The sequence below is a fragment of the Photinus pyralis genome, unplaced genomic scaffold (genome assembly GCF_008802855.1).
Source record: "Photinus pyralis isolate 1611_PpyrPB1 unplaced genomic scaffold, Ppyr1.3 Ppyr1.4_LG1, whole genome shotgun sequence".
Taxonomy (NCBI): Eukaryota; Metazoa; Arthropoda; class Insecta; order Coleoptera; family Lampyridae; genus Photinus; species Photinus pyralis.
Window position 1 is genome coordinate 44988831 of NW_022170249.1, and position 25021 is coordinate 45013851.

Genomic DNA, 25021 nt, shown 5'->3' on the forward strand with positions numbered 1-25021 from the left:
GATTTTGTGGGTATTTTGTGGGTATTTGGTAACTAAGTAAAATCGACGATTTAAGAATATTTAAGACATGTATTATGGAAGTTAGTCGATCGATGGATGTACAATAAAAGCAGTTCGGTAAGGAATGAAACCCCAAATTACGGGTCATGTGGCCGTCGTCCCATTTAAAAATTTTTGGAAGACCGGTTTTTGAATTTTTGGCAAAATCACATTATATTTTACCGGGTTTCGTTGGCTGATATAACCCTCATCATCAGTTACAATTTTTGGCATTTTATGATGAAAACTAAGGCACTTGACATGGGGAGAGTATACACGCATAGAATCAATTTCACGCGCAGTACTAAAGAATTCAACCCTTAGGATTAATATATTGGTCTTCAACATTTTAAGAATACGAACAAAACAGAATTTTACAAGCAATTTTACGAATGTCATGGAATTAAAAAATTTAAAGAATATGAAGAACAGGGAAAATTCGAAGAATCGGATGGGTGTTAAAAATCTGAAGAATTTCAAAAGTCGAAAGAATTTGGAGCAAATAACATATTTTAACGAACTTATAAGAATCTGCAGTATCAAACAATCCGAAGCATTCGAAGAACCAAACGAGAATAATCAAAAGAACTCGACAAAACGAATGACCCAAAGAAATGGAAAAGTCCGAGGAATCCGTAGTAAATGATGAATTGAAATAGTCGTAGAATAAAAAAAAAGGAGGAATTCGACAAAGGGAGGACCTTAAGGATCTAAAGAATTCGAATAATGCGAAAAACCGGAAAATTTCAAAATCTGAAGAATCTTATGGACCTGATCATGAATTTGGCTAATATCAAAAACTTACAGAAGAACCTTCCGGATCTGAACAATTTGAAGGATCTGAGAGATCGAAAGAAGAGAAATCTGGTGGATCTGAAACACTTCAAGGATCTCAACCATGTAAAGAAAACTTCATCGTGTAAACACTATCAATCAAAGCAACAAAAATAGATTTGATGCACTACAGCAGTTACAATCCTCGTAGTTGATGGCTTGTGACCCTGTAGATAAACTCATTTAAAGAAACAAAAGTATCTGGTGCACCACATGCACTGTTGCAACCCAGGCAATTCACGCCACGTCAGAGCGAATTTTCTTTAAAAAATTAAAGCTCTAAAATGTGTAGGGGGTATACTTTTATATGCAATTGAAAGACCCTGTAAACAAAACCATCCAGCATTTGCTTAAAAATTTGTAACTTCAGAATGAGGAGGAGGTACACCTTTATATGCAGATGAAGAGCGCCATAGGGAGCATGTAAAATCAATTCAAGAAATGAATATATTTTCACGGGGTGCGATCACAAAACCGAGATTTTTATATATTAGAAGCATCAGAGGGATCTAAAAATCTTGTTAGGTCTACTTACAAATTTGAATATGTACCTACATTCTGACAACTAGTGCGTACATTGGTGCATTTTACGGAGTGTATTGGCAGTATGAAAGCATTAAAAAAAGGTCCGATCGAACTGAAAAATGGTAATACAACTGAAGAATTGGAAGAACCTGAAACATCCAAAGGAATGTAAAAATCACAAGAATATGTGGGCTCTAAAAAACTAAAAAATGAAAAATTCGAATCATCTAAAACTGATTTTAAAGAATGTGAACAACAGAACGAATTTGAGAAATCTAAACAACTGAAGAATCCAAAGAATATAATGAAGATGAAACTGATCAGAAGAATCGGAAGCATTCGAAGGGTTCGAAGAATTTAAAGAAAGTATCGAATCTTATATCTAACAATGAGGGAAAACTAAAGAATCAAATTCATGCGAAGAAATTACGAAAATTCGAACAACCTGCGGAATGTAAAGAATTGAAAAACAATTTCAATCTTATATATGAGAGGGAGAAATTAAAGATTTTAAACGGATCCCAAGAAACGAAAGAATTCAAATAGAGGATCTGAGAGGGTCAGTAAAATTATTTATCGAATCTTCCCAAGAAGCGTCCCAAGAATATAAATAAACTGATCGCAATAATCAAAGGGACGAATCTGAAGAAAAGGAAAAAATCGAAAAAACGTCAGAATACGAGGAAACTGACAAATTATTTATTTATCAATGAGGGGGCCAAGTGGAGTGGATTCTCGCCTGTGCCTGAACTTTACCCCTTTTAGTTGCCTTTAGTTTCTAGTATACAGGGTGACAATCTGAAAACTTACCACCCCCCATATCTTAGTAAATAAACGAGATATTAAAAAAAATCAAAATCCGTTTCGGTAATTCGGAGGGGGAATCACAATGACATAGTTGGCGACGCACCCCCTCCAACCCCCTGCGCCCCAGCCACCCCAACTTTTAAATCTTAAATAGTGACCCCCATGTGTGATACGTCGTTGGAAAGCTCTGAAAAAATGCTTTCCAACCATACCAAATAGCATTACATTTAGGTTAGTAATTATCGTGCAAATAAAAAAATAAACTAATATGATACATTTGAAATCTGTCGTATTTAAAACGCAACCGGCGAACATTAGACGAACTAAGACAGAGAATAATTCAAGAATGTCGAAATATTGCAAAACCAACATTTGAAAAGGTTCGACAAGAGTTTGAGAATAGATTATAACTGGCGATCAAAAATGAGTTGCTGTCGAGTCGGCTTTGGAAATTCAAGTTAAATACGATTTTCCATGTTTATTTTTTGATTTGCACGATAATTACTAACCTAAATGTAATGCTATTTGGTATGGTTGGAAAGCATTTTTCAGAGCTTTCCAACGACGTATCACACATGGGGGGTCACTATTTAAGATTTAAAAGTTGGGGTGGCTAGGGCGCAGGGGGTGTGAGGGGGTGCGTCGCCACTATGTCATTGTGATTCCCCTTCCGAGTTACCGAAACGGATTTTGATTTTTTTAAATATCTCGTTTATTTACTAAGATATGGGGGGTGGTAAGTTTTCAAATTGTCACCCTGTATATATTTTCGGTTTCGGTTTAGGCTATAAGTTGTGAGTGGAACAAAAGAAATCAGGAAAAACTACCTACAATTATCCGAGCAATTATCATTGTCTATAGCCTTCGTGCTTAAAATTGTCTACATTAATGTCATTCTTGACACGTAAATTCCTTCAGCATACTACGTGCATGAAATTGTCTGCTGACCCCATTCGTGCGTCTAATGCGGTCATATTTCACTTATTCTTTTGTTCCATCTATTAGCATTTCAACATTGCAGGAATGGCCAATTCTCCCAATGGCACGTAAGAAGAGGGTGGTGAATTTTACGCTTTATGGTGGGAATAGACAATATGCCATTTTCTTCCTTTTTCCATTTGAAATTTGACCGTCGAGGATTGTTTGGTTTTTCTATATGCTAGATCGTAATTAATTAAGTTTAAGGAATGAATTTCTAGAACATTGATCTGGCGATTTGATTTTTTATTACGTCTTACGAAACCTGTGCATAAGCTTCCACCAGAAGACAAAATGATGGTTAACTTTATAAAGAAGTATAAATTGTGCACAACTCCTGTGCAGATAAAGCGCATTTTTTAAACCGAAATAGTTTAGTAAATAAGGTTATAAGGTAGTAGCATACTATATGCGAGTATATTTCGATTTTACTTTCTTGGTAGATGATTAATATCGGGAGGATCTTTTACACATAAACATTTAAAGGCCAACTGGCAAAATTTACGCTATATATAATGCAAGAAAATCAAGCCCTTAGAAAACTTCTCCTAAATATTGCATTTTCCCTTTGTAGCCTACTTTTTTCCAATATTTTTGAGATATTCACAATGAAGTTTTCACATTGCCAGTAGATCCAGGCGATAGCCGAAAGTACCAGATCGACTATATTCTAATCAAGCAAAGATTTAGAAACCAAATACAAGACTGTAGAGCTTTTACAGGGCCAGATATCGACACTGACCATAATTTAGTGCTAGGTATATGTGATCTCAAATTCAAAACACTGAAAAAGAAAACTAGTCACAAATAGGATTTAGGGAAGTTAAAAAATGCGGATGTAAGAGTGGCCTACACACAGGAATAGAGGATATAGCGCAGTGGTTCCTAAACTGCTTTTCATGGCGCTCCTTTCGGAAGTGTTATGAAAGGGAAAATTCGATACGGCATTCAAAACAATTAAGCAGTTTTTTGGAAAAAGTAGGACAAATGCAATGGCTTAAAAGATGATGATGGTTCAGTTTTGTATGAAGATATATATGGCAAAAAATGGAACCAGTATATAGGAATTCGGTTTAGCGAAGGAAGAGCTGGAATGAGAATGGAACGTGGAGGAAATGGGTGATTGCATTTTACGAATTTGATCTGGTGATAAACAGAAGCCCTGGGATGACAGCTGCGTGGGTGATTAACCGAACAGGACCGTCTCCAGAACCAGGGATTTCACCATACGAACTTTGGTATAAGAAGAAGCCCGCGATCAGTCAGCTTAAAGTAATTGGTAGCTATCCATCTTATAACGACTCAAAACGGGGTGAAATTGACTAAGTGGAAATTATAAAAGCACTAAACCTTCCCCATACTTCATTTAATTATTTAGATTTTAAAATTCAGACATTATGTGACAGCACAGCGACTATAGTTTCGACCCTGAGGTCATTATCAGCTGAAAAATTTATATAATTTAAATAATTGAACAAATGACAAAACCTTAATGACCTACCTTCAGTTTGAACTTTTATATGTTCCTTCAAACTGAAGGTAGCGTCACTTAAGTTTTAGTCATTGTTTCAATTATTTAAATTATATAAATTTTCAGCTTGATAATGACCTCAGGGTCGAAACTATAGTCGCTGTGGCTGTCACATAATGTCCCTGAATTTAAAATCTGAAACAATTAAATGAAGTATGGGGAAGGTTTAGTGCTTTTATAATTTCCACTTAGTCAGCTTAAAGTACTCGGTACTAAATGCTTTATACACGTACGAAAGTAGAAGAGGGGGAAGTTTGACAAGAAAGCTAGTCGAGGTTATCTCGTTGGGCATTGTGGGGATAAGGACGTTATTTTTTTATCTACGATTGAAAATTGTACAGTTGGATGATAGTTCAATTTTTATTTCCCAGGAAGCCTGCACTCGTAAAATTCATGACCAGTTTAGAATGTGTCGAGTGATAATCTAGCTTTACCGCTTATTGAAAAAGCTGGTTGCGAAGATCTCGATCGACCAGAGTCCCATACCGGAAGCTATTGGTACGATTCTATTCCTAGCTGTAGCTTCAAGACTGGACATTTACTTTGCCGTCGGATTTCTTTCAAGAAAGATGGATTTTCATACCTACGTAAAGGAATGGGCAATTGTGAAACGACGATTGAAGTACATACATAAAAGGGGCCCAGAACTATCGAATTTTGTACAACCATCGGGATCTCGAAGCATTATGTGATGCTGGGGCCGAGAAACAAGGAAATCAATGACTGGAATATTGCAAAAATGCGTATCTACGTCTACAACACAATCAGTGGCTGTTGCGGCAAGTTTCGCTATAGAGGAAGTTATCTGGATTACAAGGATTCTCGATGAAATGGACTGCAAATGTACTCCTGTGTTGAAAGTGGATAATGAAAGCGCCATTAATATAATGAAGAATCCTGTTTCCCACAGGCGACAAGGCATATTGATATCCAATTAGAGTTGCGTTCTGCTGATGATCTGCTCACCAAACCTCTCACTACACTGCGCTTCGGGAGCCTTCTTAGCATCATGGGAGTAAGTGAAGTGAAAAATCCAATAAGCAGCCCTTACTGATTTTGGATGTGCTGATATGAGAGTCATAGAAAATCAATAACAGATATTGAAAACTGTCATGTTGCCTTTTGCCATATTAAATTACATTTCTTTTTATCATTAGTTACAAGTGTGTACCACTTAATTTGTGCAAGACTTCTTTAGAGCTCATCAAAACGCATAGACTTTTCATTTCGTAGTATTTAAAGTGTACTCCGCTTCATCTAGACTTTCATTTCGATATGAAGATTGGGTCACGAGTCAACGCACGTGACGCAAGTCGAGTCTAGTAGACCGAGAGATAACAACTTGTGCGATGATTAGTAGGTACCTAGACGTGCGTATTAACGCAACTATCTCATAGGTTTGTTGAGTGGTCCAACCTATTTTTTTTAATTTTTTAATTTTTGATAACACAATAACAAAAGTTTATTAAGAAACGTCTGTCATTCATACATTTCATTAATACATTTGATAATTCATATTGACAGACTCTGCCAATTAAAATTTTTTAGCAATTTTTGAAACATTAGATAATATATGGTACCAAGCGACTAGACAATGAAAAACGTCTGTCCATGTGCTATTAATACAATGTGCAATTAATGGCACACGTTTATTAATAAACTTTTGGTTTTACTTTCAAAAATTTGGAAACTTAGATAATAATTCATTAGACAGCTGAACAAACGTATTAAGTTTATACGCTAGTTCTAACCTACGTAAAGAGAAAATTGCGGTGAAAGACGTTTAGTAACCATCGCACAAAATCTGTTGTTATCTCTCGGTCTATAGTGAGTCAAAAGTTTATTCGCTGACCCAGAAGCCCGCTAGAACCTGGAGACACACATGATTCGATAATTTGGTTAACACATGAACCAATTCCGTCCCTGGAAAACATGCAATGGAAAATGTTATAAAATCAATCACAAGGAACTTTCTACGTATTAAAAAATCTTATGGACAATGGAGTAAATACGACCATAAAGATCATAAGAGGTTGCAATAAGCGATAACAATTTGTCAAATTTAGTTAAAAGTATTTTACATAAAAACCGCTGTACCATGACGAAATTTCGAATAAAATAGGGGAACGTAATTAATTACTTCACTTACTGAAACTGCAAAAGAATTCGTATAATAAAAATCGACAGGTGAACCGAAATTTTCATCCTGAAAAATGTAAAACTTATTTCCATTCAAATGTCAACAATGCATGAATGAATATAGGGGAGATATCGAACATTTAAACAAAAATGTCAACAGTTTCTATGAGACATAAATTTTCGTCATATGTAAAGGTAGAAAAATCTTTTGATATATGATCCTTTTTGCGTGTAACACAAATTCAAAAAAGCATAAGAACCGCAGTTCGTAATCCATCAAAGACAAATGAAGATATTACAAATGTAAAGCTCTTTGGGCAATTTAGTTCAAAGGTACACTACAGGTCTTTCTAGTCCAATAGGGTGGTATAGCACAGAGGTCGTAGATTGTGGGTTTAGCGGTAAGGGGTGAACACCTGGCGGGATTACATACACCTGCGCACCCACTGTATATGATAGCTATCAAATTATACTTCCGTTATATCATTTTCAGATAATCTTTTTTTTAAGCGTTACTTATTGATTTTTATTTTGATAATGGTAAGAATATTGTTACGAATTAGGAAACGCGAACTATTTCACATAGAAAAAGAAAAATTAGTAGTTCTGTTTTCAATAATTTATTAAGTAGAAAGTTGCGGCATGGAAAAACTTTTAATGCCTTCTTATTGACATGTGCCTGTCGATGCTAATGATATTTTCCAAGTAAAAACCACACCATACAATGTCATATAAATAATAAATGTTTATGAGTATGGATAAGCGCACACCACACATGACTTTTTCACACAACAGTAGAGAGAAAAATTGAAACTTCGGCCACAAATTACTAATTTACATCAAACACCAACTTACCTTTTTCATTAGTGACAATAATTACGAGGCCTCTTTCGAGAATTGCACGATAACCCTTTGACGAAAAAAAAAAGTTAATATCACATATTACGATTTACAAAAACTATAGCGAAAAACTTAACGTATGATCACAATTGTTGACTACATAAATAATATAATAGGTAATGGTTTTGTTAATAATTGTTGGGGGGGTTCTTTCTTAAAATTTCGTTATGATAGTTTCTGTGAGCGTGATTTTCTCTTGGAATGTTTCGTGAAACGCGTTACCCCAACGTTGTAGAAAGACTGCGCGCTTTCAGTTCTCTCGTTTAAAGCTCACGCACGCCTAAAGAGCCAGCGTGATGTTTTCAAAGTGCGTTCGGTTTTACCTTTTAAACATAAAATTTTTGCCATGCGCTATGTGATAATCATTGTTCTAAAGGTAAGAGTGGTTATTACAATTACTGCGCGAAATTAAAAATGAATGTCGGGCTTCCAGGTTTTAACAAAGTTACAAAAAAGGGCGCGATAAAAAGTTTATATTTTGTCTCGGATTTTTCAAAACTGATCGAATGCCGTTATGGAAAAGGATTATGGACAACAAATATGCATATTACTGTATAAACTGATATGATCTAAGCTAAGGTATAAATCGTTAGAACTGGACTACTAGGTACAAATTGACTTATGATTTGGAATTGTGCTAAAAGAGGTCACCATTCAGAACAGTATGGATTTTCATGGATTTCCTTTGTGCAAAAATATTGATCAACGCATTTCAGCCATCGATTAAAAATTGTTTCTAGAGACGTCATTTTTCTAGAAAGAACAAGATAGTTAAAAACGCTTCATTGGTTTATTGTTTAATGCGGTGCTCAGAATGAGATTTAGATGAAATTATTTATACCTTAACCTATAGTGACTATTTTCCTTTTAATTCTACAAAAACAAGCAAAGTCATTCTCAAGGAAAGTTTAATTAGAAAGTTGAGAGGAACAATGAATTTTAATTGTTATTTTAATTATTATTTCATGGGAATTCTGGGAAATCCGAAGAAAAACTTTAGCGAAGCTTAAGAGGAAGGAGAAGGGAAATTCAGAACATCTGATTGGGAGTGGGAATTTAGGAGAACTTGAGAAAGGATTTGAAAGGAACTTACTTAGAGAGAATATTTGAGGGGAAGTTATAGGAAGCATTGGAAGGGAACTGGAGGAACTTTACCGAAACTTGGTAGGACATTGGAAGGAACAGGATACGAACTTTAAGGGAACGAGAGATTAAGAAGAAACTTGGTTGGTAACTTAAGAAAAGATTCTAAGATTGCGATCCTTGCAGTTTTGTACCCTGGCCCAATGAAATTCTCAGATATATTATTATATACAGTGCGTTCGAAATAAGAGGGCCACCTTAATATATCTGTTATTTGACACGAAGAAATTCGTCAAATGTAATTTTATATATGACACTACGATCTATCCGATCACATATTAAAACTTCCGATACCACTTTCGGTTTAACCGAAAACTCATGCAACTTTTGTTTTCAAAATGCAATGCCTATGTTTTTTAAGATAATTGAAAATAGCAACCAATTTGCTGTACATCATAAAATATGCATATGGTTGATATAAAAAAAAATTGAGAAATTCATGATTTAATATTTAGAACACTTGGGAAATCCAGCCGACCGTGTGCTGTTAGGATGCGCGGTGTTTGTCCTGACAGCAAACGGCAGGCTGGATTTCATGTTTTCTAAATATTAAATCGTTGCTCTATTTTTTTTGTTGTCGCACAGCAAATTTTTCAAATATCTTAATAAAAACATACCGTATTTTGACAGTTTTAGAGGGTACAGCGGGTTCACAAATTATAGGAAGAATGCTTTCAATTCAAGATATGTTTGTTAATTAAGGAGCATTCTTCAGAATAGACATGAATTTAGGAGAACCACTGACTGTGCAGCCATTTTAAAATACCAAACCGAACGCACATTTTTTCAAGTATAATGTTCCAAAAGACGACCTATATCATAATTTCATACATGACCCGCAGAGTGGTAAAGTACAACATTTTATTAATTATGCACACATTAAAATATAAAGAATAAGTATTTTAAAGACGATTATTTTATATGAACACCGTAACATATCATTTCCTGACAATGACAATTGTCATTTTATTTTTACTACCTAGTTATTTTAATAATGCCCCTATAAATCAACTGTTTTTGCTAACTATAGTCAGCTTGGGGTAAAAACTGACTTATTTTGAATCAATGTGACTGCACCAAAAGCTCAAAATTCCTTGTACGTTAATGATGACCACACTTGTTCTTAAATGTTGCGTAATTTTATATTTTATAATTATATTATTTATACGACAATTGACGTATACAATGATGCACTGTTTATTTCTACTCAATAGTTACCCCAATATAAGAGACAATTGATTTATAGCCGCTTTATTAAAATTAGGTAGTTAAAATATAATGACAATTGTTGGTTATATCTTTGAAACGGTCGAGAATATAAACATACAGTTTATTAGCGTTATTGTCTTCCATTAACATCTACTTTAATTTTTCAAAATATTGGCTCTTCCTCCTGGGACACTCTGTATATTGCAGGGTATATTGTGATGGCCCATCAAACATATTTTGCTATACATTGACCAAAAGAGATTTTTGATCATTTTTTACCACAAACAAGTTTTAGTAAACATAGCGACAATTTCTTTGTAAGTGTGGTATATCTTGGACTAACGTAAAAAGCATCTTACGAATTCCTTGGGATCCCCATAGGATAATTTTTTGAAATCTCGCACCCAAAATCCTTGGCAATCATTTTTAACTCTCTTCCTATAAATCTTCCTGGAAAATATCATACCCTCATCGAAATGTTCTTTAGTACCTTACAAATTTCATTTTGAAATATTATTTAAAGTTGGCTTATAAATATTCTCTTGCAAAGGATTTTCTCGAAAGTGTCGCTTGTAATGTAGGAATTTTGATAGAAACCTGTTTTGCAAACTTTTTAAGAACTCGAACTTGATATACAGTGTGTCCTCCGAACTTCTGGGGATCCGCCCTCCTCGCTTGGAAACTAATGTGTGACATAATTTTAGTTTATACAAATCAAGGGTGCCTTTGAAATTTTCAAAAAACCTTTGTTGCACCCCAGTAAAGTGATCTTTGGGGACGAGATACTCGCAAATGTTATTAAGAAAAGTTGTTCAGGATGTGTTTTAATTCAGAGCAAGTTGATATTGAAGTCCTCAATTTACCTAGGTACAGAAATTATAAATATTTTAAATTATATATCGAAGAGTTATCGGCAAGGTTATCGGCTTTGCTGCCCGGTAATTACAATGTTTTTTAAACAGTTTTTTTAGTAACATTTGTTTGGATTTCCTAAAAAAATCCAGGTAAAAAATACAAACAAAAAAGTCAAAAAGGACCTAGGACTTTGAAATTTCTCTGAACTTTTCTTAACGTTGCTCAAAATTATAAATTTTAAAATTTGTTGTCTTACTAGACACTAGTAAACATTATTTGAAATGAGAGTCATGAAATTTTATTTTTTTACAAAATACTAAATATAGTTATCCTAGTCTTGTTGTCCTAATGGGACGTTTAATTTTGATTATCTCGATTAATTCCAAGCCGTCCAATCTAATTTCTGCATAGCATTTCCTTAAAACTTGACTTCCAATTCCCAAAACTTCCCCTAGCATTTCTTTGAAGTTCATTAGAATCTTCTCATATTTCATCAGCGTTTTGTCACGAATTTCTCTATTCCCAAACTGTCTTCATATTTTTACAGAATTTTCTTTAATTTTCAGTTTCTTGTATTAACTTCTCCTAATTGCTATGCGAGTAACAGCACTTAAAACTGACGTTGTATTTCCCAGTTTGCTTTTCATTTCCTCAGAATTTGCTTGCATTTCCGCAGAATTTCATCTTATTTTTCTCCAGAATTCCTTCGTGACACATACTTTATTCTTGCTCCTTCAAATCGGATTCCCTGGACTTCCTCAAAGCTTCCTGTATTAACTTAACATTTCCCAATTCCTAACCAAATAATCAACTCCGTTTTTTAATGCTTAATTGCTATTTTCCGAACCCACTTCCTTCATGCTTCCTCAGAATCTCTACTTCAAAACTTCTTGTATTGGCTTCCCCTAATTTGTATGCGAGTAACAGTATTCACTTAAAACTTACGTTGTATTTCCCAGTTTGCTTTTCATTTCCACAGAATTTCATCTTATTTTTCTCCAGAATTCCTTTATGACACAATTTATTCTTGCTTCTTGCATTACTTTAACAATTCTCAATTCGTAACCAAATAATCCACTGCGTTTTTTAATTCTTAATTGCTATTTTCCAAACCCACTTCCATAATGATTCCTTAGAATCTCTACTTCTCCCAAAACTTCTTGTATTGGTTTCAGCGTCTCCAATTTATTGATATATGTATATCCTTTAGATTTTAATTTCCAAAAGTTTCTTTTTTATTTGCATAGAATCTCCTTTTATTTCAGTAAAAATTGTCTTATATCGCTTAGAATTTACTACTAGATGCCAATGTCTATCATTTTCCTGAGATTATCTTAAGATTTCCTCTCTAGATCACCAGAACTTGCTAAGTAAGAATTTTCTGAAAGTTTTTCGAGTATCCTTTCACTTCCTCTTAATCCTCCTTTTTGTATTGACTTAAATTTCCTGAAATTCTATACAATATTAGCTTTCCGGAAAATTATCCTCTGTTTTTTCTGAGATTTCCCGTATTCCTTAGAATGGCTGTTTGAATAAATTAATTAGTCAGATTAGATCGTAATTTGTATGTAGTTCTAGCTGTACTTTAAGTACAGCATCCGAATGTCATGTAGTCATTGGAATGCTTGCATACTGTATGGTGCCTGGCCAAACAAATAAATAAATACCTAACAAATAAATAAAGTTTTCTCTTACTTCCACAAAATTACTCCGGTTTTTTTTTAGTAAATTGTTCTCGACCTCAAAATCCCATTATATCCCTCAAAATGATTTTATACCTACGTGTCACATTTAATTCACACAACGTTCCTTATGTGACGTAAACCGTTGCACCATACCTGGGTTAATTTTCCTACATTTTCACGTGGTTCCCTTCGTATTTTCTTAAAATTATCATTTCGTCAAAGATTCTTATAATCCCCTAGAATTTCAGAGTTTGCATTCACCTTAATTTCCACAATAGGTAATTATGATGCGAATTGAATATAAAAATGTTCTAAAAATGTTGCTTTCATGCTTTACAAAAGTTCCTACTTTATTTCTTGAGAATTTCCTTAACCTTTTACATTCGAATTTCTAGAGAAATTTTTCATTTTCCAAAACTTTGCTCACATTTCCTTGGGGCCTTCCGCATTTTCTCATTAATTTTGTTAACCAGCTTCATATAAATAGATAGACAATAAACAGTATCATAATTCAATTCAGTAAACATAAACGCAAATTTCAGGTCGTATGCTCGGATACGTCCGAGTCTTGTTGACCCATACAATTACGAATTCCTCCGTAGTCCGTAGTGTTATTTTTCAGAAAAAAGATCGAGAAATTTATCTATGTAATTAGCTACAAATCAAGTGGTAGAAGCAAATAACTTTAAATAAATCTAGGTGGTAATACGGAGACTGAGCTGGGAAAATTATCTGCCATATATTCGAGCAATAAATGAGTTATACAAATACAACTCTACTATAAATGTGACGTCACAAACACGTGCTCAAGAGGCGATTTTTCACCTGTCATACCCAGTGCTCAAGAGTACCTCTTCAGTACCCCGAATAAGGAACCTAGCAGCAAAAACTAATACCTTTTACTTAACATACGCTACGCGGTCGCATAATGGAGAGCGTTTTAAGAAATTGTCGCTGCGAGTTGCGTGTTTACCTACTTCCTTTCGCATGCGGTTAAATGTAAATTTTTTTTGTCCGTTAAATTTTCTTTTAATATTCGCCATACGAAAAGAAAATTAAAATTGAAAGTTATAAAATGCGAAGTACAGGGAAAGCGTAAGAGTAGGAGAGGGTGCGTTTGAAGCTTTTAAGGCATCGGCCGCCATATTGGAAAACAAATTGCACGCTTTGCGTCTGACAGCACCTAGATGTCTCAAAGAGCGGACTCACAAAGCGCTCCTGCTTCTGACAACTTCAACAACTTTGAGCTTCGTTTGTTCAGTACAGAAAAACAACTGTTCGCCGGATTATGCTGTAGATTGAAAATCTAAAACGTTCTGTGTGTGTAAGTATATATATATTGAATTTATTCTACTTTATCAAGTTTTCACTCTATTTTCTTGTATTAGTCATGAACAGGTGGTATGCTTTCAACACATCTACCAAGAAATTAATATAAACTTGATAGAAGCGAACGGCCTTTAAAATGAAAACTGAAGCTATTACTTACGTTTACATGCACCTTGATGAAATAAAGTAATTAACAAGTTTCGTAAATGTAATTACAAAATGTATCGGGAAGTGTCCAATTTTCGTTTAAATTGCTTTTCAGCAACCAGGTTTTATCAATCTGTCATTAATTAATAACCTAATTTGCGAAATATTCGGATATTATTCTGATCGCGTGAACTGCACATGCACTGAATGTAATTAAAGTTGTATATTCGTTTTCGAAGTTAGGAATGCAGTATTCGAAATTAGGTAGGTATTTATTCAGCGAAATCAATGCTGAGTTTATTACAATTCCTCCTATTTTTACCTACGCCATATTTCGGCCTTGCATATTACCAACATTGTAGAGCTCTCTAGAGATATCCTTGTAAAATACAGTTAAATTGATTGATAAATCAGCGTTCTGTGGCTGAGTATATGCAATGAATGCTATTACACGGTTAATTCTCAAAATAAAGTTCAAAGTATGACCTAAATAGAAAACGTTCCCTACCTCTTATTCTACAAGCAATAACTTCCTACAAATAGTTCTATGGAAATCCAAGGAATATTTAAAAAAAGGTTTCTAAATATATTTTAGTAGTGCCAAATACCAATGAATTTTTTAATGAGGAGAGGTTTTTTTATAGGAGGACTGCTATGTATGAATCCAGTGTTTCACGTTGTACGTTTCAGCAAACATGAGAATTTTGAAATATTTTTTTCGTGGTGTTAAACGAACTTTTTTGTATGTTAGGGTTACCTGAGATGTAAAGGAATGCCAATGTTTCGTGGTACCATATGTATATACACCTTATTATAAATATGTGGTACCATTGAATTTATAAACTATGTGGTACTAAAGGACACCTACATAAATCTTAAAGTTTTCAACGCATTTACGCATATGAGAATTTGAAACCTTTTCATGGATGTTAAACGGATTTTTTTTGTAAGTTAGGGCAATTTCATCTCTGGGAATGAAGGTCAATTTCGTAGTACAATAGATATCTAACCTTTCCATTTGAGTTTTTAATCCACCTTACGCAGGTTTGGTCAGCATTTCTTTAAACTTCAATTGGGGTTTGATTATAATCCTAATTGCGAATCGACAACCAACGCATTTTTGATCGCCCTTAGAAATTCGCCCCCGGAAGATTCGCCCTCGGAACATCCGTCCTCGTTACATTCGTCCTAGTAAGATTCGTTCCAGAAGCTTCGTCCCCAGAAGATTCTCCCTCGAAAATTGCGCAAGTGTTTACCTATCCAATTTAGGTGTATTCGATCGAATCGCCAGTTAAGCGCCATTGGAATTGAACAACCGGTGTTTAAATTAATTACAGTAGTATACTTATGGAAAAAATAATTCTATTTATTTTACCAAACCACTCAATGTCACTTCCAATTAGTGATAAATTAGGCATACCTACTGCGGCAGGAGTGTCGAAATTAAACTAATTGTATAAAAACAGCCAAACAGGCAACGAATTAACTTGCTTCAATTGTGAGTTAGCTTTTTTAGAAAGAAATTTAATTTTAGGACGATGCAAATTCATCTTTCCGAATTCAGGAAAGTAATTAAATCTCGATTCGTAAACAATAATTACTGTTATTGTGTTTAAATAGTCTCGTTAGTTGCCATTATCAAGTTCGAGGAGTAACTGCACGTTATTTATCTCGCAGCGAACGGCACTAACTTTTCAATATTTTCCTCTACCACAGCAACACGTAAAAAGTCACAAAGTTACAAAAATCCTTTGATTCATCGCATTAGTTAATACCTTTTACAAGCGCAATTATTTTTTCCCTCTTTTTTCTTTTTTTCATACAACCAATCTCTTACGGTTCAAGTTGTTATTTATAGATAGCGAACCTAAATTGTATTTAAACGTCTTACATCGATCTATAGGTATGTTAAAAAAAACTTTAGCCGGTTCAAATTTTTTACTTTACCTACTTTATATTTCAACGAATAAGCAGTTTGTATGCAGAAAGCTCCTCGATTCGCGTATGATAGAAAATAGTTATTATTACAGCACATCATTTCACAATCAGGGCATACGAGATGGACAGAGGGTGGTGATTTATAAAAAAAAGTATTTATGCGTTTGAATGGAGCACATATTTGTACTTTATGCTTATAGTAGTGTAGCGTACATTGTTACGCATGGGGTGTCAATTTTAAAAATCGCGCAAAACCGTTTCGGGGGTATCGAGGGTTGTGTACGCACGGGAGACGCTGGCCGGTACGCCACTGGACAGGAGTGGCAGAGACGCTAGAATAAGTGAGGTTGTGTTCGAGCATGACCATGTATTGTTTGAGGAATTCTCGTGTATCTTTTTGAGTTATTAAAGTAGCATATTTATAACATTGGCGCAGTCGGTAGGATTGAAACATAACACAGTGCAATGGCTACCATCGGGATGGTCGAACCGTTCGATACGGAACACCCGGAAAATTGGAACGCCTACGCGGAAAGGGTTGACTTCTTCCTCGAGGCCAACGGGATCACCACCGATGGCGACAAAAGGGCTGCGTTCCTAAGCATTTGCGGTCCTACCACGATCGCTGGTGCAACCACAGCAAGTAAGGGAAACCCCACATACGGAGATCATGCAGAAACTGAAGGCACATTTTGCTCCGAAACCGTCAGAAATTGTGTGCCGGTTCAAGTTCCATCAGCGGCGCCAGCAACCCGGGGAGGGTATGGCGAAGTTTATAAACGCACTACGCAATCTGGGAGAGGGCTGCAATTTTGGCTCTGTGTTAAATGACATGATCCGCGACCGCATCGTGTGCGGAGTGGTCGAGGAATCCCTGCAACAGCGACTCTTGGCAAAGGAAACCCTTACCTTGGATGTGGCGCAAGCAACAGCTTTGGCATTCGAAGCAGCTGCAAGGAATGTGTCGGACCTGCGAGGAACTCCTGACGGCTTTCTAAAGAAAATAGATAATCGGAAGGAAATGACAAAGTTATGTTTTCGGTGTGACGAATCGCATTCATCGGAAACATGCAGGTTTAAAACAGCGGTGTGCCGTTTTTGTGGAAAGATGGGGCATATCGAGAGGGCATGTTTGAGGAAGAAACGGAACAGGGGTAGTAAGCGGTCCGAGCAGGTGAAAGCAGTGGCGTCTGACAACGATTCTGGTCGACAAAATGAGAGTGACAGTGAAGAGGGAACCGAGTATTCTATTCACAGAGTATCCCCAGGAGATCCTGGTAAGCTACAAGTTAAGTTGTTACTTAATAGTACTGCATGCTGTTTGGAAGTCGACAGTGGCGCGGCTTATACCGTCATTAGTGCCAGCTGTTTCAATTCATTACGAAGGAAGCCCAACTTAGAACGGAACACAATCATATTACGGGACTATCAGGGCAATATGATTGAGACACTGGGGACGGGGTACGTACGTGTCGAATACAAAAACGTGCACAAAACTCTTCCTGTGATCGTAATTAAGGGAACGCGCGTGGTGAATCTTTTGGGGCGAAACTGGTTTGAGCCATTGAACATTAATGTGTCTGGGATTAACCAAGTGCACAACGCGGTACTTAATAACGTGATTCAAACTGAACTAGAAAGCGAATTCGCGGAAGTGTTTGACGGGACTTTGGGCGTGTTCCGAGGCCCTCCAATTAGCCTCAATTTACCACGAGATGTCAATCCCATTGTGTGTAAGGTACGAAAGGTCCCATTCGCATTACGACCTCTGATTGAGGATGAGCTGGATCGCCTACAGCAGCAAGGAGTTATTGAACCTGTGACGCACCCCAGATGGGCCACGCCCATAGTTCCGGTGGTTAAGGCATCGAATGAGATCCGGTTGTGCGCCGATTATCGTATAACTGTGAACAAGGTGTTGCGACCAGAGACCTACCCCATTCCGAACGTGCAGGATATGCTGGCCAACCTAGCTGGAGGTCGTGTTTTCGCAAAACTTGATTTGACACAGGCATACCAACAGCTGACTGTCGATGACGAAGCCGCCGAGGCACAAACTATAATCACACATAAGGGGGCGTTCCGGGTGAAACGTTTGCAATTTGGGATTAGCAATGCACCACAAATCTTTCAGCAGCTAATAGATCAGAGGCTGCAAGGCATACCAGGGGTCATGCCCTATTTTGACGACATTCTGGTGGTTGCTAAGGATGAGGCACAGCTGTTAGGACGATTGCGGGAAGTTCTGACCAGATTTAGAGAAGACGGCCTTAAGCTGAAGAAGGCAAAATGTGTATTCAACGTACATGAAATCGAATTCCTGGGTCATAAGATTAGTTCCAGAGGACTAGAGCCAGCAGAGGAAAAAATTCAAGCGATCATTCGAGCACCGGCCCCAAGTAATGTTACGGAACTGCAAGCCTTCTTGGGATTGGTCAATTTCTATGGGCCATTCCTCGAATCGAAAGCAACAATAGCGGAGCCACTGCATAAGTTACTGCATAAAAATGTAACATTTAGATGGGGAAGAGACGAAGCACAGGCATTTGGGCGTGTTAAGTCGCTATTAACGAAAAAACCCATTTTATGCCATTACCATGAAGGTAGGAAACTAATCTTAACCGTAGATGCGAGTTCGTTTGGAGTAGGCATGGTTCTCAGTCAGCCGCAGGAAAACGGAAGGGAGGCGCCCATCGCATTCCATAGCCGTACGTTGTCAAAGCCGGAAAGAAACTTTGCCCAGGTGGATAAAGAAGCGTTAGCCATCATGGTGGGAGTTACGAAATTCCACAACTACATATTCGGACGGAAGGTTGAAATTCGAACAGACCATAAGCCCTTGCTGGGAATCCTGGGAGAGAATAAGCATTGCCCAAACGAAATATCGCCTCGCATGCTGCGCTGGAGGTACAATTTGAGCGCATACGATTACAATTTGGTCCATGTAGCGGGTAAGAAAATTCCACATGCTGATGCCTTGTGTAGGCTTCCGCTACCGACAACTCGAGAAGATGTTCCGAGATGCGCGGATGTCCTGATGTTTGAGTGTGTGGAAGAATCTCCAGTATCTGCCCAAGATGTAGCTAGACAAACTGCTAAGGATCCCGTCTTAGCTCGTGTAAGAGATTTTGCATTAAGTGGATGGCCCACATCGCTAAGGGACCTGCAATCTGATATTAAGCCATACTGGACGCGGCGGAATGATATCACGTCGTATAGGAATTGCCTGTTGACTGGAACCCGTGTCATTATTCCGCCGGGAGAGAGAAAAAGGATTCTGCAGGTGTTGCACGAGGCTCACCCAGGGATCATTCGCATGAAGGCGCTGGCAAGAAGTTATGTATGGTGGCCAGGAGTGGACTCGGACATCGAGGATTTTGTTGCCAAATGCGAAATATGCCAGCAACACAGACATATGCCACCCAAGGCTCCCATTCACCCTTGGGAGTTCGCAAGGGAACCATGGCAGCGCATTCACGTGGACCATGCCGGCCCAGTGAACGGGAACTATTTTCTCCTGGTTGTTGACTCGTACAGCAAGTGGTTAGAGATGAGACGAGTCCCTTCCCTTTCATCGACAACCACCATCCAAGTATTACGGGAGATATTTGCGACACATGGGCTGCCGGACGTCATAGTCAGCGATAACGGCACAGCATTCACGTCTGAAGAATTCAAGCTTTTCGCTAAGAAGAATGGATGCCGAGCAGTGAATGTGGCCCCGTATAAGCCATCATCAAATGGGCAGGCAGAGAGGATGGTGCAATTTGCGAAAGACTCGCTGAAGAAGATGGGCAAAGGGGACGTGGAGACCAGGATCTCTCGATTCTTATTGGCCCAACACGCGACGCCGTGCACAACAACAGGACAATCACCTGCCGAATTATTGATGGGCCGGAGGATCACCACTGCACTGGATCGCATTAAACCCAGCTTGACCACGGAGATGGATCAGAAAAGGGACCAGTTGTTAGGGACAGAAGTGCGAAGCTTCAAGGAAGGACAACATGTAGGTGTTCGTAGTTACGTGCCGGGAGACAAGTGGATTCCAGCCCAGGTTATGCAGAAAACAGGACCAGTGTCATACAAAGTACAGACTCCGGAGGGGAAGTTGTTGCATCGGCACAGCAACCAAATGGTTACACGTCCCATCGAACAAGAAGTCCCCGGGATAGAAACATCTTCAGAAACAGATGAAGACGAACAAGAAGCCATTCCGGAACGGGCAGAGCAACCTATGGCATCGCCAGAAGGTTCTCTTAGAGCGAAACTCCCATCACCAGAAGGAGGAACCACGCCACGTCCCAGCACACCACGGCCTGAGCGGAATCGCCGACCACCAAGGCACTTACAAGACTATGAGTGTGCGTACGTAAAGGGGGAGGAGTGTTGTGTACGCACGGGAGACGCTGGCCGGTACGCCACTGGACAGGAGTGGCAGAGACGCTAGAATAAGTGAGGTTGTGTTCGAGCATGACCATGTATTGTTTGAGGAATTCTCGTGTATCTTTTTGAGTTATTAAAGTAGCATATTTATAACAAGGGGGAACCAGAATGACGTTATGGGTGTCACTCATAACATGTTTCTGGTTCCTCTCGATGCCCCCGAAACGGTTTTGCGCGATTTTCTATATCTTCTTTAGTTTGGAAAATATGGCCGACTGCAAGTTTTAAAATTGACACTCCGTATAATAGTTTTTTTCTGAAAGATGAACATACCATTTTTAGAGTGTAATTCCATATGATTTTCGCTTAAAAAAACACATCAACTTGATTGGCGAGTGTTTTACTTTTCCATCTTTGAGGTACTTTTTTGTGTATTAGACATTAAATTTAAGAAATTTATTGCCAGGTAAAATTATTCGCTAATTATCGATAATTTTCCGCAGCAAATAAACGTCACATATACACACGTAGGTACATTTAGATAATAATTTTCAAAGATTTTTCAAAGTTTTGAAAAGAGGAACCGGTACCTCCGCATGATTTCTCTTTAGTATCATCTGCAGTTAGATAAAGGTGTTTGATCAAATTTTTGCAGGGTGCACAATACAGCGGTCAAGTTTTGTAACGGTTTATTTTCTTCATTACGAGTAAGTGTTCACGGTATATACATATATTTATTGAGTGATCCCCGTAACTTTTGGGGAAGCAATTTAATAGATGGCTCCATCTATTGTTGCAATTTAACAACGCAATTCTACCGCGCAGCTGCTGTGGACCATTATTAATTTTTCCTTTCTTTCTGTGGAGAACCATGTCCAGTTACACTTCATTAAAAACCAACAGCTGAGGCGTTATCCATATTGGATTCATTAATTTGGGGATTCCGGAAATATTATTAGTGAACGGATGCGCCCTTAACCTAGGATATAATTGCGTTTTTTCTTCTTTATCGTAAGTAGGTACGCCATTTGCATTTTCAGTTATTGAAGTGTACATTTTCTTTAGGTTTCGGCCGACATTTGTCATAGTACAATTTCCATCGACGATTTTTGCTTCATCTATAGTTTAGTTTATCAAGAAAGAGGGGTTACCTTTGATTTTCTTTTAGGGTTTTAATTGTAGGGTTCAAGTGTTACCGGTTTCCAGTAAAACCGGAAGTGAAACGATCATGATAATATTGTCTTTCGATAGATTAAAACCATGTCGTATGTTATACGGATAAGCGAATATGGGAATATCTCAGATATTCTGTGAATAAACTTTAAAAGAATATTCTCCATTTACCACTTGGGATACTGAACATAAACTTGAAAGTACGATAACCGTTTCTTCTCAATATTCGAGAATGCTCTTCCCTTGAATATCCATAATGTTATCCAGATAGAAATTTGATGCTCATTCGGGAGTGGGGCATTTTCTAATACCTAGCAAGTTAAACTCAGAACTTACTGTAATTTTGTATTTTATAATTAAAACAGATACTCAAACAGGTAGGTGTGCATAAACTCGTACATCTATAACGATTTAGGTGATGTTTGCTACTGCAAACCGTCCTCAATCTCTTCTTGTTTTCGGGCGGAATTTTGTTTAAACTTATTGCACTGCGTCGCGACTTCAAACAAAATATCCTTAGAATCAGTTGAATCAATGCCAACATTGACAATTTTGGCGCATTCTTGTATGTAAAAATCGAGTTGCTGATCTGTGGGATCGTTACTAGGAGTTGTAGATAAAAATTTGTTGGTAAACTGAGCCAGTCGCGTCAGCGAAGAGCTAAATGCTTCGTCCAAATCGAAAAGTTCCAAAGGCGGCGGCGGTAGTTCGCGAAACGATGGAGGGAAAACGGCAGCCTGCAAGGGAGGTAGAGGCGCTTCGAAATTTGGACTTATTAACTTCAGTGTCTGGTGCTTGACGTCTAATTTGTCGTATAATTTAACGGCTTGTGGCACTAAAAGGAGGAATTTAAAAAAAAGGAGTCTGTGGCTGTTGAGTTACCGAAATCTGTATTCATGGAGTACATTTTGTGGTCAAATAATTTAGAGTAATCCGTCGAGATTGCATGGCCAATTGCATCAGTTAAGCATAGTTTAGCTCTGTCAGCGATTTCAGTAATATCGGGTACAATATGATGATCCCATATCTGTGATTTCGCCTAAATTACTGTGAAGTCCTTGAGTTGGTGCCTCAGAAACCTACGTGATCGACAATGTATGTGACTCCCCCAAAATTTTAGGGATTTTGATGCAGAATAACTAGAGCAACCCTCGTTTTTTCAATAAGCACATTGATATTTCATGAATTGCTTTACAGTTTGAGTTAATCACGTAGGTTTTTATACCAGCAACCCTCGACTATATAGTTCTACTTACTTCCAGATCGTCATCGTGATCTGTAATAACAGAAACTTTATCAGTTGATGCTAAAAACTCAAAAAGATATTCGCGAAACTTTTCATTATGTTCTTGATCGATATATTTATCTGCAAACATGTGCCCAGATCCGATTGTAACTAAAGTGCCTCCTGTATTTCCATTGTAATACATTCCACAGAGAGGTCGATCTGCGGGAAAAGTAGTCGCGCCACTAGTGAAAACAATCACACTTGGTTTATTGACATTTAACGTGCACCCATGTGGAACAACTAAATTCAATTGCACTTTTTCTTTGGTTAACGCTTCCAAAATGTTACCATCCTCTATATAACACTCTTTTGGATGGAAATATTTGTAGTAATGAGTTCTGATCAAAGAATCTACAATGAAAACTCCTTATATGGGTGTATTGCAAATGTAGCAAAATACTTGCCCATATTTGGAACCATCCCGTAATGTTCGAGTATAATATTAACATTACTAATATCATCTTGATTGCTTTCATACAGTAAGACTAAGATTTTGCCACCCTGGTCTAGGTACTTCTTCATCGCTTCAATTTCGGACTCGGAAAAAGGATTTCGACAACCAGGCAAAATCAAAATACTACATTTCTGTAGGACAGCGTCATTGATTTCTTCTTTATTGCTGTAAGAAGTGCAAATCAATGCAAATGCTTAGAGAAAGTTGGCACATACACCACAAGCTTCCAGTTGATCTTTAATTTACGTTGAAGTATTTTAAAGTTGTCATTCAACTTAAATAACTCATTTTTGGTAGCGTTAAATATTATGGTGCTTTTATTATCAAAGTTTATCTATAATCAAGATGTAGAATGCTAATCTAATTGTTATTATTTGCCACATTACCTCAATTGGTGCCATTTTTGCTAGGATGTATTGATTAGTGTGTATAGGTGTTGCTAGGAAACGTAAATAAAACGCCACAATTTATGAAAACATGTATTAAGGTATAAAATTAAAATCTATTCTCTGTAACATATACACTACTTTAACAAATGTTCTTCAAGATGCAATTCTTGTCTGAGAACACCATCGAATATTGCTTCGGGAAGCACAACCGTAGCAGGTGGAGTTTGCTTTAAAAACTTTGTGTATTTTGATTTATTTTCTGCGTTTGCAACGACGATTAGGTTCTCTGTTGATTTTGTTGGTGCCTTTAATAAACATTTTCCTCCACAGGATTCAACAGCACCTATAAAAATTTTCCCACTGTTAATAGCTCCCTACTATACCAAATTAGTTTGGTTTTTTGAGACGTTTATATATCGGGCGATCAAAAATGAATGACTGTCGAGGCCCCTTTGGAAGTTCAAGTTAAGTTCGATTTCCCATGTAAACAAAAATTCCAAAGGTAACTTGACGGTCACTCATTTTTGATTGCTATGTACTGTTTTCTATGCACTTACTAATTTCTTTAGCAAAAAAAGATAATGCATATCTCTTTGGTTTAATGTGTCAAAGTCTTAGAACTAACCTTTAAGCACATCAATCGCGTTGGTAACTGTGAGATACACGACATAATCTTCCAGCAGTTTATGATCTCGGCTCCTTTTCAAAGATTCTTTCAAAGATAATTGCCATTTATCTTCCGCCTCTTCATCTTGCAGTATGTAGTCCCACGGATCTATTGAACACAGTTAGTTAGCATTTAGACGAATAACAACGCACCTAAGAATTTATTCACTTTTTTACATTCTCTAATCCAATCTGGCGAACAAATGGGTTTGCACTGTCCAACGGCTGTTAAAAGTTTTTGAGATCGTTTCAAGCTTCCCGTCACAAGCACGGTGCATGCTTCAACAGAGTCTACTACTCTTCCACCTACAAGCAAGTAACAATTAATAAACAAATATGATACCTCAGGCCCCCATAAATCTGGGGGATTCTTTACGAATATCCACAAGGGTGATTTATTTTACTTGAATTTGTTGTCTTAGTGTTGTTTTGCTTTTGGACTTGTTTTGTAATTCCGTAATTCTTGTTTTAAGTTTCATCGCTTTTGTAAATTGTTTATTTCGATTTGTGTATTTAATTGTAAAACGCGAAATTGCGTGTTTAAAATGTAGGACATCTGGTTGTTTTGCGAAATTTAATTAATGCACGTGTTTTGGTGCTGATAAC

General features: G+C 37.2%; 2 protein-coding genes across 2 annotated transcripts; one reads left to right on the forward strand and one right to left on the reverse strand.

The window, feature by feature from the left end:
- Window positions 1-16524: 16524 nt before the first annotated feature.
- LOC116161604 (uncharacterized protein K02A2.6-like) lies at window positions 16525-20509 on the forward strand. Its single transcript, XM_031475006.1, has 2 exons — window positions 16525-16702; window positions 16770-20509. The coding sequence occupies exons 1-2, from the start codon at window positions 16525-16527 to the stop codon at window positions 20507-20509; spliced, it is 3918 nt and encodes a 1305-aa protein (XP_031330866.1).
- Window positions 20510-21973: 1464 nt separating this feature from the next.
- Window positions 21974-23795, reverse strand: LOC116159999 (intraflagellar transport protein 52 homolog). The gene is made up of 6 exons (XM_031473113.1): window positions 23747-23795; window positions 23576-23694; window positions 23311-23525; window positions 22875-23257; window positions 22501-22645; window positions 21974-22453 (listed from the first exon to the last, which is right to left on the reverse strand). The coding sequence occupies exons 1-6, from the start codon at window positions 23759-23761 to the stop codon at window positions 22044-22046; spliced, it is 1287 nt and encodes a 428-aa protein (XP_031328973.1). The 5' UTR covers window positions 23762-23795; the 3' UTR covers window positions 21974-22043.
- Between the last annotated feature and the right edge of the window lie 1226 nt (window positions 23796-25021).